The sequence below is a fragment of the Nansenia antarctica genome (genome assembly GCF_963989245.1).
Source record: "Nansenia antarctica genome assembly, chromosome: 1".
Taxonomy (NCBI): domain Eukaryota; kingdom Metazoa; phylum Chordata; class Actinopteri; order Argentiniformes; family Microstomatidae; genus Nansenia; species Nansenia antarctica.
Window position 1 is genome coordinate 54,909,506 of NC_137674.1, and position 17,362 is coordinate 54,926,867.

Here is a 17,362-nt window from a genome sequence, read left to right on the forward strand (position 1 = left end):
GTCTCCAAATGGCACAATCATTTGGTTGTCCGCCTAAACAGGTACAACGTTGCATTGGCTCACATTACTAGCACCTAATTTGGCACAAGTACTCATCAGACCCTGGAGTACTGATTCCTAGATGATTTGGGCTATAAGGTCAGGTTTCCAAGCTGATATTCACTCTAAAAGCTGTTCTTTTGTGAATTAGAAATGTGAAAATGTTCACAATGTTCTAGCTCTATTTACTCTGACACAGTAACATATATTTTGATTCTGACACTTCCACAGTCACCCCACAGGTGTTAGCTTTCATTTGATACCAAGATCATTATGAAGGCCCTTGTGATTGTGGAGATATTCTATATTCACTGTGGGCATGTGATTTCGAGCAAAAAACCTGAAGAATAGCATCGATAAGAACAGGTTAAATCTGCGTTTGAAAAATAAAAGACAATAACATTTTTGGACATCGTCTGAGCTAGCAACCAAAACGCGGTAACTGGAATGTGAAACATTGCTAGCCAGAACCAGCCAGAATTGCTACAGAACCCTGGTATAGTGCAAAATGTTCATAAACTATTCTAACGCACCACAAGGACAAAAGAACACGCAGACCTGCAGTACACCACAACTCCAAAAGGGGCTCTACAACTACTAATACTGGCTAGGGCTGCTCAAACACAGCGAAACTCATTACATTTCTAACTCTGTTACACCAGCAGAACTACAGAGGCTTCACTGCAAGGTGCAAACTACTAGTTAGCCACAAAAACAGGACGGCCATTTTTGCTGCAGAATAAAAACTGACACACACACACACACACACACACACACACACACACACACACACACGCACACACACACACACACACACACACGAAAGACTAGCAGAACATGACACAGGGCGGGACAATTTCACACCAATCTTGAAAATTGGGGGTGGGGGGGGAGTCGTGTCAGTACGGCTGAAGCCTGTTCATTTGGACAGTCTTGGTTGTGGAGCATCCCTCCTTTGTTTGTCTGTTTACTGCAGAGGCTTTAGAACTTTGTCATGCTATGAAATTCAGACCTCTACATAAAACATGCGTCAGAACTTTAATCATAAAATGTAACATCACATTAATAACATAACTCCATCAATAAGTGCTCTAACAAGTGCTCTAACAGCTCAAGACTGTCCTGTACAGACAGGCTTTTGGCTAACCCCAAAAGCCTGTCTTTCTGTCTTGTTATTATTTGTTGTACACTTGTTATTTGTTTCTTGTTTACCTATTTCTTTTAACCTGCTATTACCGTTGCTCTTTAATTATGTTTGTATAGCCTATGTAAAGCACTTTGTGACCGCTGGTCTGTGATAGGTGCTATATAAATAAACTTGACTTACTTACAACAATAATGATATATATATATACTACATGGTATATGTACTACATATATCCTACACAGTATGTATATATCAGCTCGTAAACAAAATAGGAAGCAGAAACAAACTTTTTTTAAGAAAAGTTGTTGTTTCTTAACTTGAAAAAAGAAGGAAAAAATACTGTGGTCAAAAAAGGCAAAAGGCACCAAACAGCCATAGCTCAAACTATCTGCATTCTCTTCACCGCTCGAGTCTAGCTGGGTTCGTCGTTTGTCGTTCGTGCACTGAAACCAAATAAAAGAAGAAATGATGGTTTAGTCATTGGTAATCCCAGTATCCCCCAGCCTAGTCTGTTCCACCCCTGTCCTTACATGCAACCTAGTCTGCAATGCATACATCTCCAAATGTAATGCACACATCTAAAAATACAATATAGCTGTACTGATTTCATTTTGGCACAAATATTCCGTATTTTTGCATTGTATTTAGTGTTACACATGTATTGCACCCCTGCCCTTACAGCCTAGTCTGTTCCACCCCCGTCCTTACAGCCTAGTCTGTTCCACCCCCGTCCTTACAGCCTAGTCTGTTCCACCCCCGTCCTTACAGACTAGTCTGTTCCACCCCCGTCCTTACAGACTAGTCTGTTCCACCCCCGTCCTTACAGACTAGTCTGTTCCACCCCTGTCCTTACATGCAGAGGTATTCTCCCCACGTATCCTTCTCTGGAACAGTGAGCAGCCAGCCACGTTTCTGCGGCACCTCCCCTAGTGTTGACAGTAAAATACACAACAGCTGTTTTAAGATCAGTAGAAAATCAAGTGCCAAGTGTTTTATGTGGAATATACCTACCTAGCAACAATGCTTTAATAGGCTACAAAATGAAGTATCATAATTTATGCATTTTTGGTGAATAAAGTCATGCTTGGCACTCTGGAGTATTGAGCTTTTTGTCTTAGGTGATGTTGTTTAATTGTCCTCAAGGTTTCCTCTGGGAGCGCAACAGCCCAATAATGTACTGATCTGAGTTATCATCCAACCAATGGGGATTTACCTTCCCCACCCAGCTTCTTCCAGGTTCGGGCTCTGAGTGACGGAGGCTTCTTCTTGGTGTCGTCAGGGTGGTCCGTCCCAGAGGCAGACGTATCCATCTTCAGTTGACGATGCCGCCTTGACTTAGAGGCCTACTGACAAACACTGAACATTACTAAATGATTATGCACATTGCATAATAGCTTTTTTACTTAAATAATATAGATTGCATAATATAGATAGCAATACTCAATGCAGACAGCCATATAAGAGAATTAATGAAATTAGACTACGGTAGTTAATGGATGACTGACTATACGTTTTAAAGCATTAAATGTACAATTTGTAACTATCAAAAACTGAATACTTTACTGAATCTGAACACATGCATTGCCATTTAAAATAAGCTACTTTGGTATCCAGACACAACAACCTAAAGTATACCACCAGTACGGTATATCTTATTTCAGGGGTTTGTATAGTATTATCTCAGGGGTTTGTACAGTATTATCTCTGTGGTATGTACAGTATTATCTCAGGTATGTACAGTACAGTATTGATTACAGACCTCTGAGAGGCTCCCAAAGGACTTGGTCTTGATGGATGCCAGAAGCTGAGCCCTTTTGACAGACTGGGGAAAAGAAGACCGTTTTTTAAGTGAGGGCAAAGACACTCACACCTTCGTACTTCCACTGCCACTATCTGGCCAACTCTGCTACTCAGGATTTCGACAGGTCTTTGTCACCTCAGACAAGAAAATGGTACTAACCAGACCTGGGGGAGGTACATTCTGATATATTTTTAAGATGACATTAGATTAGATTAAACTTTGCCATTGCACAGAAAACAAGTACTGAGACAAGAAATATAGTTTGGCATCTTTGGCATCTAAACAGTGCAAATAGTGGCATAGTGCACTATGACATGATAAAAAAAGACATGATATGTAGACAGTGCATGGTATGACAGTATACAGTATTACAGTTAATATAAATAAATGATGAGGAAATTGCTATATTAGGAATAACCCCCTTGAGATATGATATCTCGTTTTTGAGGGGGTCCAAATGAGTACAAATTGAATATACGTGAGGTTAACCTGGGTAAATTATGCTTTATATGAAATAATAATTGAGCCCCTCAACCAGGTCTCTGGGTGGTAAAAGGGTAGCCCCTCTGCCCCGAGCCTGGTGAAGAGGAGAGGAAAACAACAACCCATACGCCGAAGAAGAAGAATGATATGTACAGGTCTTGAGGTATGTAACTAAATTGAAGTCATGAGTGTGCAGCCAGTAGAGGTATGGAGGAAGTCAATGTTCAACCTGTTTGGGGGTGGAGGGGGGGCTCGGGGGTGGCTAGGCTACGGCCAGGATTTTGAGTTCAGCAGAGTGACAGCTGCAGGGAAGAAGCTGTTTGTGAGCTGGCTGGTGCGGGAACCATCTACTTCAAAGTCTGTTTGATACATGCATTTGACTATTAGTTGTGCTAGAACCACCACCTTTAAGAGAAGTGCAAAATCCAGCAAGTACAGCTGAGCACAAGGCTTTCTCCTATGTTTCATGAACCACGTTTCACAGACTGTTCATGGCTGGTGGTGTTCATCACTGTAGTTTAAAACACTGAACTCACCTCATCCTGCTGGGACTGTTCTTCACTAGCATCAGAGTCCTTATCTCCAGAACCCTAAACACCACAACAGGTTGTGTTCACTCACACACGATTAGCATTCCAGATAAATCAAATAACAATAACTTTATTAGTCCAGCTGTTCAAACAGAAATTTGTATTTTGCTCTCTCTCCCTCTAAAGGGTCTAATACCTTTGCATTTAAGAATTTGTTTGTAAAATTGACAACAATTGTATTTGATCATTTGAAACATTAAATAAACAGACAAAAACAACTACTTCTATTCTGTTTTAAGACTACATGAAATAATAATAAAATAGCATTTCAAATACATTCCTAAGATGTTAATTCTAACTATTTTAAAATATGCTTTGCCCCAAATAGACACTTTGAAACGCTCATATGTTTTAGTGAAATTAGAAACAAATAGGAGCAATTCAAAAGAAATTATGCTTTATATGAAATAATAACTAATTAAATTCAATTATAAATTATGCATAGTGCTATGCTCGCATATTAACAGACACCAACAAAACCTTCAGCCCCCAACAAGATTTCAAACAAGATCAACACTGGCTACAAATAACGCAAGTAAGATGGTTGCTGACTTGCTCATTTTGAAGACGATTCACCTGAACAAAATGTGCATCCTGTAAATTCTTGTTAAGTTTATTATCCCCAGTATGAAAGGGGCTTTGCTCACACAATTCAGCTTACCATTAAAGATGGCCCAAAATCTCATCGGGTTTTTAATAAATCCCTTGCTATTATTTATTGTGTATGAATAAAAAAATGTAAATAATGTTGATGGATTGATTACTTGATGTCGGCCAGCCCTGGTGGAGAGGCTCCGCCTATGCTTGTCCTGCCAGTGGAGGAAGCCCAGAACACAGCCCTGCAGACGGGCCGGCAGGTCCGGTATGGTCACAGACACGGATAACCTCTTCTCCAAGACGGTCTCTTTCATCCGCTCATAGTGACGCTGAATGTTGGTTACCTCCTGCATGCATTACAAAACACACAAAAAATAAAGACTTAGCCTCCAGGTTCACAAGTGATAGCACAATAGCATAATGCAGGTAAGGCAGCATCCTGGCATCAAAAGTTGCTGGAACAGAGGGGCTCACTTTTGCAGCCACATCTTAAGTTCAAAAGCTTTGGCAAACTCTGGTAAGAGTGTCCACAAAGGAAACCAAACATCATTGGTTTTAGGCCATCCAAATCGTTCTAGTAAAGGTGCAGATAGAAGAGCGTTCAGGCTTGTTGACCAAATGCTTGATTTGAATGCTGCAGTAGTACAGCCTGTGCTGGGGGAATATTTTCAATTGTGACAAATGAAATGAATGATAAATTCAGTCAGCTTACAAGGATGAGGTAAGAGTCCTGGGGGGTATTCCACGTACGTTGGATTAGTATATTCGCGATTAAAAGGAAAGCCTCGTTCAGGCAACTCCTGATTGGGATTCAAGCCTCAAGTGATTCCTCAAATGAGAATCAGGCTTGTGTCATCAATGTTCACACAAGCCCGAATTGGAAATTCTTGATATGGGCGCGTGCTCGCAGGCAGAAGGAGCCCAGAAGAGCCGATTGTCGAAAAGAAGATACTAGAATGGAAAGTGATAGCGCAGCGGTCCTACTTGATCTTTATGAAGATGTAAAATAGTGCAATTACTGCCGCAATTAACAAGGCGAGGGAAATAGTTTGGCAAGAAATTGCTGACCAATTAAATGCGTAGGTCATACTAGCCCCTACTTATTGTTTTATGTTCATATTTGATAATGAACATAAAATTAATAAATTAATACTCACTACTGTGGTGATATCAGCAGCAGGCTATACACGGTCAGATAATTATGATAGCATAGTGGTATTAACCGCTGCCATAGTATCAACTCGTCCTTTTAAGACAGGGGTTCAAATCCCTCTTCTGACACTTTTATTTTTTGCTCCCGGAAAATGCAACAAAGCCAAAGTTCAGGAAACTCTGACAATTTCCAACATTTTGTTCTCGCGAGCATATGTTCAGAGGAAGACGTTTTGATCGATTTGTTATTTTTATTCAATCTTTATTTTATTCACATGAAGCACTAGATAGGTTGAACATTTGTTTAGTTGAATAGTGGTTTCCATCGCTATTTTTAAAAATGTTTTTCTGTAAACATTCGCAGCCACCTCAGGGCCCCCCTGGCAGCTCTCTAGGGCCCCCTAGTGGACCACGACCCCCCTGTCGAGAACCGCTGATCTACACCACTGTGTCACCTACTCCACTGTGTCACCTACTCCACTGTGTCACCTAGTCCACTGTGTCACCTAGTCCACTGTGTCACCCCTACACCACTGTGACAACAGAGAACAGCAGGGAAGGTCATCTGCATATGACAACAGAGAACAGCAGGGAAGGTCATCTGCATATGACAACAGAGAACAGAAGGGGTCACCTAGTCCACTGTCTACCCTAGTCCTAGTGTTGTGCTTTATATATAAAAAAGAAAAAGCTGTGCTTTATAAAACGCTACATAACATACAAAACACGATTTCAAACAATATTTTGTTTGAAATCGTGTTTTGTATGTATATATTTGCTGTCCACTGACCACAGGGTTAGTTTGGGAGTGAGGATGAACGGGAGCTAACCTGTTTGACAAATTGTCATATGATATACAGTGCACATGACAAGATTTCTAAACACAGACTTGGTGAAAAAAGTGATCAGAGGAAAAGCCACACCTCCAGCATCTCCGTGGTGATGAGGTCCTTCACCCTGTCCGGCCGGTGACGGAACTCCTCACACACAACCTCTCGCTGTGGATTCTTCTTCACACGGAAGGTCAACTGCATATAAGTAAGTAAGTAAAGCTTTATTTATATAGCACCTTTCATACAAGAAATGCAAAGTGCTTTACAACAGGATAAAAACATATACAAGCATAAAATGAATATAAAAGCAGGGGAAGTATATAAAACAGTAAAAAGAAGGTAAAGAGATAAGTCCCTTGACTTGAACATATTTAAGACTTCACTTGCCTTGAAAATGTTTAAGACTTGACTTTGTGGTACCAATGTTATGCCCCCACACTATGTGAGGTTAAAGACCATGTGCATTACTGTGTAAGAAACATAAGAAATAAATAGATAAAACTTTTAAAGTGCAGCAGCTGGCAAATGAGCAGCAGGCAGGTGCAGATGAGCTAGTTAAAGGCTACATTTAAGAAGTACGTTTTTAGCTTTCTTTTAAAAATATTTAGTGAGCTGGCTTCCCTGATCTCTAAAGGTAATGTGTTCCAGACTGTTGCTGGGAACCTCTAATAAACTTGCAATAGATGATCTTAGTATTCTTGAGGGCACATAGTTGACAAGGGAATTAGCAATGTACTTTGGCCCTCTTCCATTAAGGGCTTTGTATATAAGGAGGAGGACCTTAAAGTCAACCCTACATGTTACTGGCAGCCAGTGCAGAGTAGCTAGGACCGGAGTAATGTGCTCTCTTCTCTTGGTTCTGGTTAAAAGTCGAGTTTTGAATGAGCTGAAGTCTAGCAGTAGTTTTTTTAGGAAGGCCAGTAAAAAGTGCATTACAGTAATCGAGCTGGCATGAAACAAAGGCATGAATCAGTTTTGTTTTTCAGCATCTTTTTGGTTTAAGTGGTCTTACTTTAGCAATGTTCCTAAGGTGGAAGAATTATGTTTGTCACCTTGTTAATATGGGACTTGAAGCTTAGATCTGAGTCGAAAATAACACCTAGACTTGTAACCTCAGGTTTAATCCATGATGTCAGTTTCCCCAGATTATTAAACAGCATTTCCATTTTTGCTTTAGGGCCGATCAGTAGGACTTCAGTTTTGTCCTCGTTTAGCGTCAAGAAGTTATTGCTCATCCATTTATTTATTGCTAGATGACAGTTCTTAATGGAGTTTATAGCTGCTGAAGTATCATTTGGTTCAGCAGAAATGTACAGTTGCGTGTCATCGGCATAACTGTGGAAACATACGTTGTGCTCTCTAATGATGTCCCCGAGTGGTAACATGTATAGTGAGAATAGTAGTGGACCAAGGCAGCTCCCTTGTGCAACTCCAAAGCCGCTGTCAAATTTCTCAGACACATGATCTCCAAGCTTGACATAGAACTTTCTCCCTGTAATGTATGTTCTGAACAAATTTAGCACACAGCCAGAAAGACCAACCAGCTCTTCAAGACGATTGATTAGGATATTATGGTCGATCGTATCAAACACTGCACTTAGATCTAATAGGATGAGAATTGAGACCTTATTTGCATCAGAGTTTAGTCTGAGATCACTCACTATTTTAGTAAGAGCAGTTTCAGTGCTGTGATGTGTTCTAAAACCTGATTGAAATTCCTCCATGACATTGTTTTCTTTGAGAAAGGAGTTTATTTGTAGTGAAACTTCTTTCTCGAGTATCTTACTAATGAACGTGAGGTTAAATATCGGTCTGTAGTTTTTCAGTGCATTGGCGTCGAGGTTGGGTTTCTTTAATAGCGGTCTTACAACAGCTGTTTTGTAGGCATCTGGGAAGATGCCTGTTTGAAGCGACGTATTTATGATCTTCAGGACATGATTTGAGACACTATCAAACACCCGCTTGAAGAATGCTGTGAGGGAGGGAGGGGGGCGGCAGTGTTGATTAGCTAGTCAATAGTAGAGAATAACACTAGAGTTACCAGCGTTTTCTGTAATAATCATGGCGAAGTAATCCTTTCTAGCAAGACGTATTGTTTTGTTGTAGGCAGTTATTGCATCACATGGGGGGGGAATAAAAACAGTACTGAAAACTAGCTGAAATTAAACTAGTTAGAAAAACCTTTAACGTGATAGCAAGGTATTAGGAGTCTCTCATTGTTTGTATATATTTGCCATTACAGGCATGGCAGTGTAGAAGACAGTTATTTACCATGACAGGCATGAGTGTAGAAGACAGTTATTTACCATGACAGGCATGGCAGTGTAGAAGACAGCCTTCACAGCTATGAGCTTCCTGAGGATGTACACCACATCGTAGTGCTGCGAACTGAAAGACTCTCTGTAGAACTGCTGGACATGCGGCCAGTCCTTCAAGGCAATTCTAATCTGGGAGGAGGATAGAGAGCACACCCACACACACACACTTCAACGTCAAAATGCAACCAACAAATGTATACAATCTGTCAACCTTTTATAAAAGTCATAGCTGACTTAATGTTGTTCAGTTTTACAAGTGGAATAAGGTAGACATGAATAGTTCATAGATTACACTGAAAAAGGCAACAGGGATTGCATTACTGGGGTTGACTGTTAATCACTGTGTGGTAAGGCACCTTCTGTTTGGGTGCAGCCAGCTGTGTGTGGTACAGGGCGTAGAGGAGGTACAGCCCTCCCACTCTGATCTGATAGCTATATGGGGGCAGGAAGTACTTGAAGGCTATGGTCAGGGCTAGGTAGCAAAACTTCCTCATCTCATTGCCGGCCAGTGAACCGCTAAAATGGAGATCAAAGCAAATATTTAGAACCAGCAGTCAGCACCACCATCCATTGCACAGCAGAATATTTCATTTTCTAAAGACATGTTACATGATTTTCCACAAACTTGGGACGCTCATGTCAGTTAACCTAGATGTAAATCCAAGTGCATATTTCACCTATTTAGCTCATCAGCAGCTTCTGGCTCCTGAGCACCTTGATTAATTATAATGTTAATGCTACACATACCATTTACACCTTGAAAATGTCACAACTTACGATAATTGTCACGATAATTGACTCAAAATACACATTAACTACAGTACCTCCTTACATGACAGCCATCTATGTGTTTTATTAGTATCACCATCCAGAATACCTTGCTGAGTGTAAGTGAGTTATTGCTCATTATTGCCACCAACTGGCACATACGGGTGTATGTACAGGTTTCTTTCTCTACTACATATTAATTCATACTGATAATATTGCAACTGAAATTTAGGCAAAAGTAGCACATTTGCAGATAGTACTGAACGTTTTTTATTTTATATTAGGACAACGAAATCTCAGCGCATCGCCAGTAGAGGACATCAAAAATCAATATATATATTTACATTGTAAGTTATGAGTATATCGAGGAGCTGGGCTATGGATTTTGAATGGCAAGACCAATATTTCCCAGCACAGAGACAGTCCTGTGTTCCCCATATTTCAGATGTCCTGACTTATTTGTAAAAAAAAGTTATATTGTCCTGTATTTCAGACCTCCTATTCAATGAGAACATCACAACTGTGATTGCAGAACCTGTGTTTCTCAATTGCATGAGTGTGTAAACAACCGTATGGTTTAGAGGAAAATCAGTTTACTGAATGTCTCTGGACTAATAGAATGAAAATATATCAAAACCTCCATATTTTTCACCATATCCTGGGTACTTACAACAATTCAAAAGATTCACCAATACTTAGGCCCACCTTGTTCATCACATTATCCAATGTAGTTTGATGTAGTATTCCATTAAGTCATCACAGTTGAAGCAATTGTCAACTTAATTTGTGCCAGGCTGTCTACTTGTAAGTTTCACAACTGTATCGAAGAGACATTTTGCGTTTTGCTTGTTTTGCTCAATCAGGTTTGAGAATAATACTAAGACTTAATCAATATCAATAATATGCAATAGAACTAAATCCAGGGTATGGTGTTGACAGTGGGTAGGTCAAGATACATGTTGTGAAAAACCAAGTGAGTCAATTAAGTGCAAAAAAAAAAAAAGTCAACATCATCTCCATCAATGTTGAAATCTCTGAGTATCACAATCCTGTCAGCCTGAGTCACCACATCAGACAGGAGCTGATTAAGGAATGTTGAGTACGACCCAAGGTGTCCATACAGAGTAAACAGGGTATAAAGTATAAATGGTATGACAAATAGAGAAGGTTATATGATAGATAGATAGAGATGGATGAATCGATGACAAGTATAGATAGATAAACATTTGGAGGCCATTCAATATCGGTTACAAGGCTAGTTAGATAGAACATTCTATGTTGGGTAAACTGGGTAGAGAGATGGTCGGTTGAGTGGTAGAGTAGGTTGGTTAAGCGAATCAGAGTTTTTGGAGTTACAAAAAGCTTAATAGTTTAAAAAGTTCATTAGGTATTAGAAAGTTTTTCAGTGTAGTTGAAAGAAAGTGAGTCTCATTAAAGACATTTTGATTGGTTGGATGGATGGATGTTTGGTTGTATGTTCAAAGCAGGTATCCAAACCAACACAAGTATTAAAGCAAATGGCGTGTCAAATGGCATGTCATGCACAACGACCAGAGCTACCTCAGAGACTGTTCACCGAGTTGATCACAATGAAAAAAAGGATGGCACGGAAACTGGAACGAGAAAGGTAAACCAATCGAACTGATGGAAAGTGTTATAGATGTGGAAATTCTGATCACATTGGCCGAGATAAAAAAAATGCCCCACACGTGGCGTGACAAGTGTCAGGGTAAAGATCATTTTGCAAAGATGTGCCACACTAAAGGCGAGAAAGTGAAACAAAAAGTGAACAATGTTGACGAACAGAAAGACTTTGCATTTGCCATTTATGACAATCACATGTTAGAGAGACTAGACTTCTGTGTGGGGGGAGTGACTATGAAAATGCTCATTGACTCTGGCACAACAATCAATGTGATGGGAGAAAATGTGAAAGCAGAACACATTAAGTGTCATTCCTATGTCCCTAAGACAGAGAGGAAATTGTACTCATATTGTTCCAGTGAACCATTAACTGTCAAGGGTGCAATTACATGTGCAATTACATATGATGTGTCAATAGGAAACAAAACTGAACGTGCAGAATTCATTGTAATCAGGGGGAAAGGTGAACCACTGCTGGGAAAAGGAACAGCGATGCGACTGGGCGTCCTGAGAATAGGTGCCGACATTGCTGCTGTCACAGAGACAAAGCAAACACTCCAACAGCAATACCCTGAAGTGTTCAGTGGAGTCGGGAAACTAAAAACGAGACAAGTTAGTCTACTCATTAACCCAGAGGTTAAACCAGTAGCCCAGCCACTCGGGCGAATTCCATTTCACCTCCGGGGGCAGTAGAGTACAGAATAAAAGAACTTGAGAATTTGGACATTATTGAACCAGTGAATGGGCCCACCCCGTGGGTGAATCCAGTCGTGATTGTACCAAAACCTGGAAATTATGTCCGACTTTGCCCGGATATGAGACGGGCCAACGAGGCCATAGTGAGGGAACGCTTCCCAATCCCCACTGTGGGTGCAAGCTGTGACAGACGCACAGGAGCCAGAGAGTGATAGAGGTGCGTAGTTTCTTGGGGATGTTCGGATACAGCAGCAGATTTATCCCTAAGTTTGCTACAATGTCAGAGCTACTGAGATGCCTGACAAGTAAGGACACGCCATTCACATTCGGGCTAGACCAGAAGCAAGCATTCAGTGCTCTGAAAGCAGCGTTCACCAAAGCGACCACCCTTGCTTATTTCGACAAGGACGTGCCGACGCAGGTAATAGCCGATGCAAGCCCTGTAGGATTAAGAGCAGTCCTGGTGCAGAACCAGAAAGGAATCAACGTGTCTGTGTGCTATGTGAGCCGCAGCCTGACAAACTGTGAACGGAGATACTCGCAGACAGAGCGAGAGGTCTAGTTTGGGCCTGCAAGAGAGGTCTAGGTTGGGCCTGCAAGAGACTCCATCCATAGCTGTATGGAAGACAGTTTGATCTAGTTACAGATCACAAACCACTAGTAAGTAAGTAAAGCTTTATTTATATAGCACCTTTGCTCGAAAAACTACGAATATGACGTCATGACCACAACCACATCAGAAAAGGTCAGACAGTCTGGAGTCAATATTCAGTCAACATGGACTGCCAGTCACAATCACAAAGTCTGACAATGGACCCTAGTTCAGATCTGAACAATTTAGACTGTACTGTGAAGAAAACGGCATCACACACATCAAAACCACACCACAATACGCCCAGGCCAACGGAGAGTTTGAGCGTCAGAACGCGTCGCTGATGAAGAGGATTCAGATTGCTCAATCAGAGGGACTGGATTGGAAAAAGGAAGCCCTGCTGACCTGCTTTTCAACCGAAAGATGAGGAAAGCTACCTGAACTGATTGAAGTGAACACAGATCAGGAAGTGTGTGACCGTGACACTGAGCAGAAGGCGAAGAGTAAGCTGTATGCTGACACACACAGAGGAGCACAGCAGTCAGAGATCAGTGACGGTGATACTGTTCTCCCGAGACAGGACAAAACTGACATGTTCTCTACCACATTCAACGCGACACCACACAAGATCATCAGTAGGACCGGAAAACAAAGAGGTAGTGGAATCGCCAACAGGAGCTTGGTATTCGAGGAACACCACCTTTGTTCAAAGATACGAAGGAAAAGGACTGAAACAAGGGACATTTCAAGAAGAGGGGGAAACACAGGAAACCGAGGACACAGAAATCGGAGAGGCAACAGAAGAACACACACACGCCACTGATACTCAGAGTCCACAAGCCGAGCATGACTGACACACAAATACAGACAGGCGTGCCAGACAGGCCGCAAAGGATCAAGCGAACACCCAGTAGACTGACTATATTTTGAAGTGAGGAGTGTTTCTCAATGTGTAAAAAAAAAAAAAAAAAAAAAGAGTTGTACAGTGTGCGTTTTTGATTTGAAAATACTGTAAGGATACACTGATTTTGAATTTACAGGAAATAATTTGGAAGATACAGTGATTTATAATGTCTTAAAAACAAAAGTTACCTGATGTTATACCAGCTGACCGTTTAAGGGGTGTCAAAGGATATTTAGATAATTACTGAAATATATTAGGCAATAGCTACATTAAGGTTAGTATAATCATCAGCTGTGTTTGTTGGTTAATACAAGTTTAATGCCAAGAAAAGGGGGGATGTCATGTCTATGATTACCACGGCCCTCAGGCAAGTTCATTCTCTAATAAAGCGTGCCCAGTATGAGACCGCAAGTTCGATGTGTCGTCCAAATTATTGAGATGAGATTCTGCAAAGTCTAGTAGAGATTCAACAACTCCTTACTCAAATGAAGAGCAGATTACTTACTGAAACAAGTTGGAGAAGCCCATTCCTCTCCAAATGGACGTGAAGTCCTGATATCGTACAGAATCTAGTTGCTGGAAGCGACACAACAGGTCCTCACAGTCGGCTGCAAGTGTCCCAGCCCAGTAATCCGTGCTTTTAGCTGAGAAAGGAAACTATTTAAATTACCTCTCCATCCAACTAGTATTCAGGATTTAAACCCACCATGTTTACTCACGGTTATGCATTTTTGAAGATTCGATTCAAGTCCGCGTGATATGGGTCGTTCTATCTGAACGGCTGTTTTAAGTGAATGACTGGACCCGGGGGTATTCCACGTACGTTGATTCGCGATTAAAAGGCAAGTCTCGATGGGGATTCAAGAATCAAGTGAATGAGAATCAGCCTTGTGTCATCAATGTTCACGCAAGTCCGGATTGGAAAGTCTCGATTTCAGAAGAGCCGATTGTCGAAAACCTATACAGGTTCGTTACAGAACATACTATGGAAAATGACAGTGAAAAGTAAAAGAGGGCAATAGCCTACTGCCGCAATTAACAAGGCGAGGGGAATGGTTTGGCAAGAAATTGCTGATAGATTAAATGCGTAGGTCATATACCAGCCCCTACTTTTGTTTTATGTTCATTTTTAAATAAATGAACATTCACTACTGTCAGGGCTGCCAAGTCTCACGCAATCACCGTGAGACTCACGCATTTCAACCAGTTCTCACGCTCTCACGCCGCATCTCTATTTCTCACGGCGAGAAATATATATTATTATTTTTTTACGGGACTTTTATTTTTGAAATTCCTTGAAAGAAAGCTACCGGACATGAGTTTCGTGGCATCTTTCTGCACGCGCGTTAACTTGAGTCTGCAATCGAAGCGGCAGGCGAGCGCTGATGGAAGAACCTGTGTTCACGCGAGCTGCAAGAACGTAGCAAGCAGGGTTGCCAGATTGGGCTACTTTTGGTCACACTGGACGGGTGGATTCGGCAGCTTTTAGACCGGTTGGGCTGGACATTGTCAATTCCATCTGGCAACCGTGGTAGCAAAATATGTGCATACATTACAACATCGTATCTGGTAGCCTACTGGACTGGGTTGCACCAATATGGCGTAAGCAGGGCTGGACTGGGACAAAAATTAGGCCCTGCCATGTGGCTCAGACCGGCCCAACACAATCGGTCCGACACCGCCGATCAACATGCTGGCAGTCTGTTGAATATACCATTTGTAAAAACCCCTATAGAGCGGAGACATGGACAGCAAGTATACCAATGCAAGTGTGAACCAGTGTACTCACTCACTGTTGACGTACTCCACGGTGATGAGACATGGCTGCTGTGCTGAGCAAACAATACCCTTAATCAATACTGTTAAGTAGTTGTATAACAAAAAGCTCGGCAGTTATAGGAATAATTACAATTATTTATTAACATTCTAATACTGTTAAGTAGTACAATTATTTATTAACATTTTAAATACAAACAATATCAAATATCACTCAATATAACACCACTGTAAAAAATTTGCAGACAATGCAATAGGGAAGAGAGAGAAAGACACACACACACAGACACACACACACACACACACACACACACACACACACACACACAAGAGAAATGTGAGACATGGTACAGCAACACATGTAAAAGATGGCTATAGCTGAAAAGATTGGATACTCACCCAGTTCCGAAAGGCTCAGCCCTTTCAATCTCCACCTGGACAATTAATGGCCATATCCGAAAAGATAGTGAGAGGAACAGAGTAGAGGGAGTTGCAGAGATAAAGAGACAAGGAGTGAGAAGACATGATAAGTGATGATTACATAACTGATTCAGATCAGAATCTTCTGGGAATCAAAAAACTGATTTGCAGCATGTCTATATAGTGTATACTCACCAAGTCAAAACGCTGCCTGTGAACTCCAGATCAACCAACACAAACGGAAAAAAGTGAGGGACCCTCTACCTTTTGTTCCACTGGATGCATGCAATTCTTTGCTCTTTTTAATGCACTCCTCAAGATGCTCTTTGAGGCTAACATTGCACTTTCCTATTATAAGGATGAGCTCCAAAAAGTTGCCATGATCCAGGGTACTGTCGTCCCACTTGTATGCTGCCTCGTTCTCCACATGCCTGTAGCTCAAGCCCCTCTTGCCTATCACCTTCACCACATCCACAACACACTCCAAAACCTGGCGTTTCTTTCTTACTTGCTGCCTATGAGCAGACATCTGACTGCCAGCAAACTTGCTTTGGATATCTCCTTTTCTACTTCTTAGAAAATAGGCTTCAGCACACTTTCGGTGTGTAGCACTCTTTTCATGCTCCTCCACATTCTGTTGCGCACGTCTCCATCCTGTCATTCCAGTACTACATTTTCTGGGGTCAGTGCTATTGCCAAATGCCATACAGACAAAACAAAACAATGTATGCTGTTCTTCGCAATATGTGAGCCACTTCCTACTGGTGCCATCTGCACATGTGAAATACTTTTGTGCCGCTGTATTTTTGGTTCTCTGCTGAGGGTGGTAATCTAAAAAGTGATCTAGCATGGAAGGCTCAGGACAGGCAAAGTAATTGAAGTCCTGAACGTGGCACTCTGTTTCCTCTGTTTCATCTTTTTCTCTCTCCTTTTCCTCTCTTTCCCTGACACTCTGCTTTTCTGGGGAGGGCAGCAGCAGCTCAACCTGGTTCAACAAGACATGGACAGAGAAGTAAACTAACTGGTTGTCAAAATCAGCAAAGTTCTCATTTACATGTACACACAGGCTGCATGATTGCATTATGTTACACCAGAAGCCCAGTCATTTCAAATGGAAGGTTGCAAGACAACATTATTGGGTTGCAGACTGCATGAGTTTTATTTCTCCATGCAATAAAAAGCATCCATTAGTTCTGAACTAGGCTAGTGTAGATTTAAAAATATATATATTTTATTTTCAAATAAAAAGTATTATTAACACCCATTGTTGGTATTGCATTTATGTCAGTGACAGTGATACCTCAACTTGCTAGCTAGCAACAAAATAGAAAGTCACAAAATGCAGAATGGAATGGAATGGAATGGAATGGAATGGACTTTATTTGTCATTGCTACAGTACAGGTACCAAACAACGAAATTTAGGAGGGGTGGCTCCCCTGGTGTTAGGAAAGGGATTATTTTTTTATTTTTTTTAGAAAAAGCATAAATGCATAGAATCACAAGAAGGTAAGGAGCAGGTTTACATCAATAAAGGCTATGTACACAATCCACTGTACTATACTGCACAGATAGTCAACTAGGGTTGTCATATTGCACAAAGA

General features: G+C 41.2%; 1 protein-coding gene across 1 annotated transcript; it reads right to left on the minus strand.

Annotated features, from left to right (window-relative positions):
- Positions 1-2,035: 2,035 nt before the first annotated feature.
- Positions 2,036-14,293, minus strand: LOC308151317 (snRNA-activating protein complex subunit 1-like; the record flags this gene model as incomplete). The annotated part of the gene is made up of 10 exons (XM_080524163.1): positions 2,036-2,112; positions 2,400-2,529; positions 2,946-3,008; positions 4,007-4,060; positions 4,825-5,004; positions 6,733-6,837; positions 8,949-9,089; positions 9,317-9,476; positions 14,070-14,208; positions 14,284-14,293. The coding sequence occupies 10 exons, from the start codon at positions 14,291-14,293 to the stop codon at positions 2,036-2,038; spliced, it is 1,059 nt and encodes a 352-aa protein (XP_080380289.1).
- Positions 14,294-17,362: the final 3,069 nt, after the last annotated feature.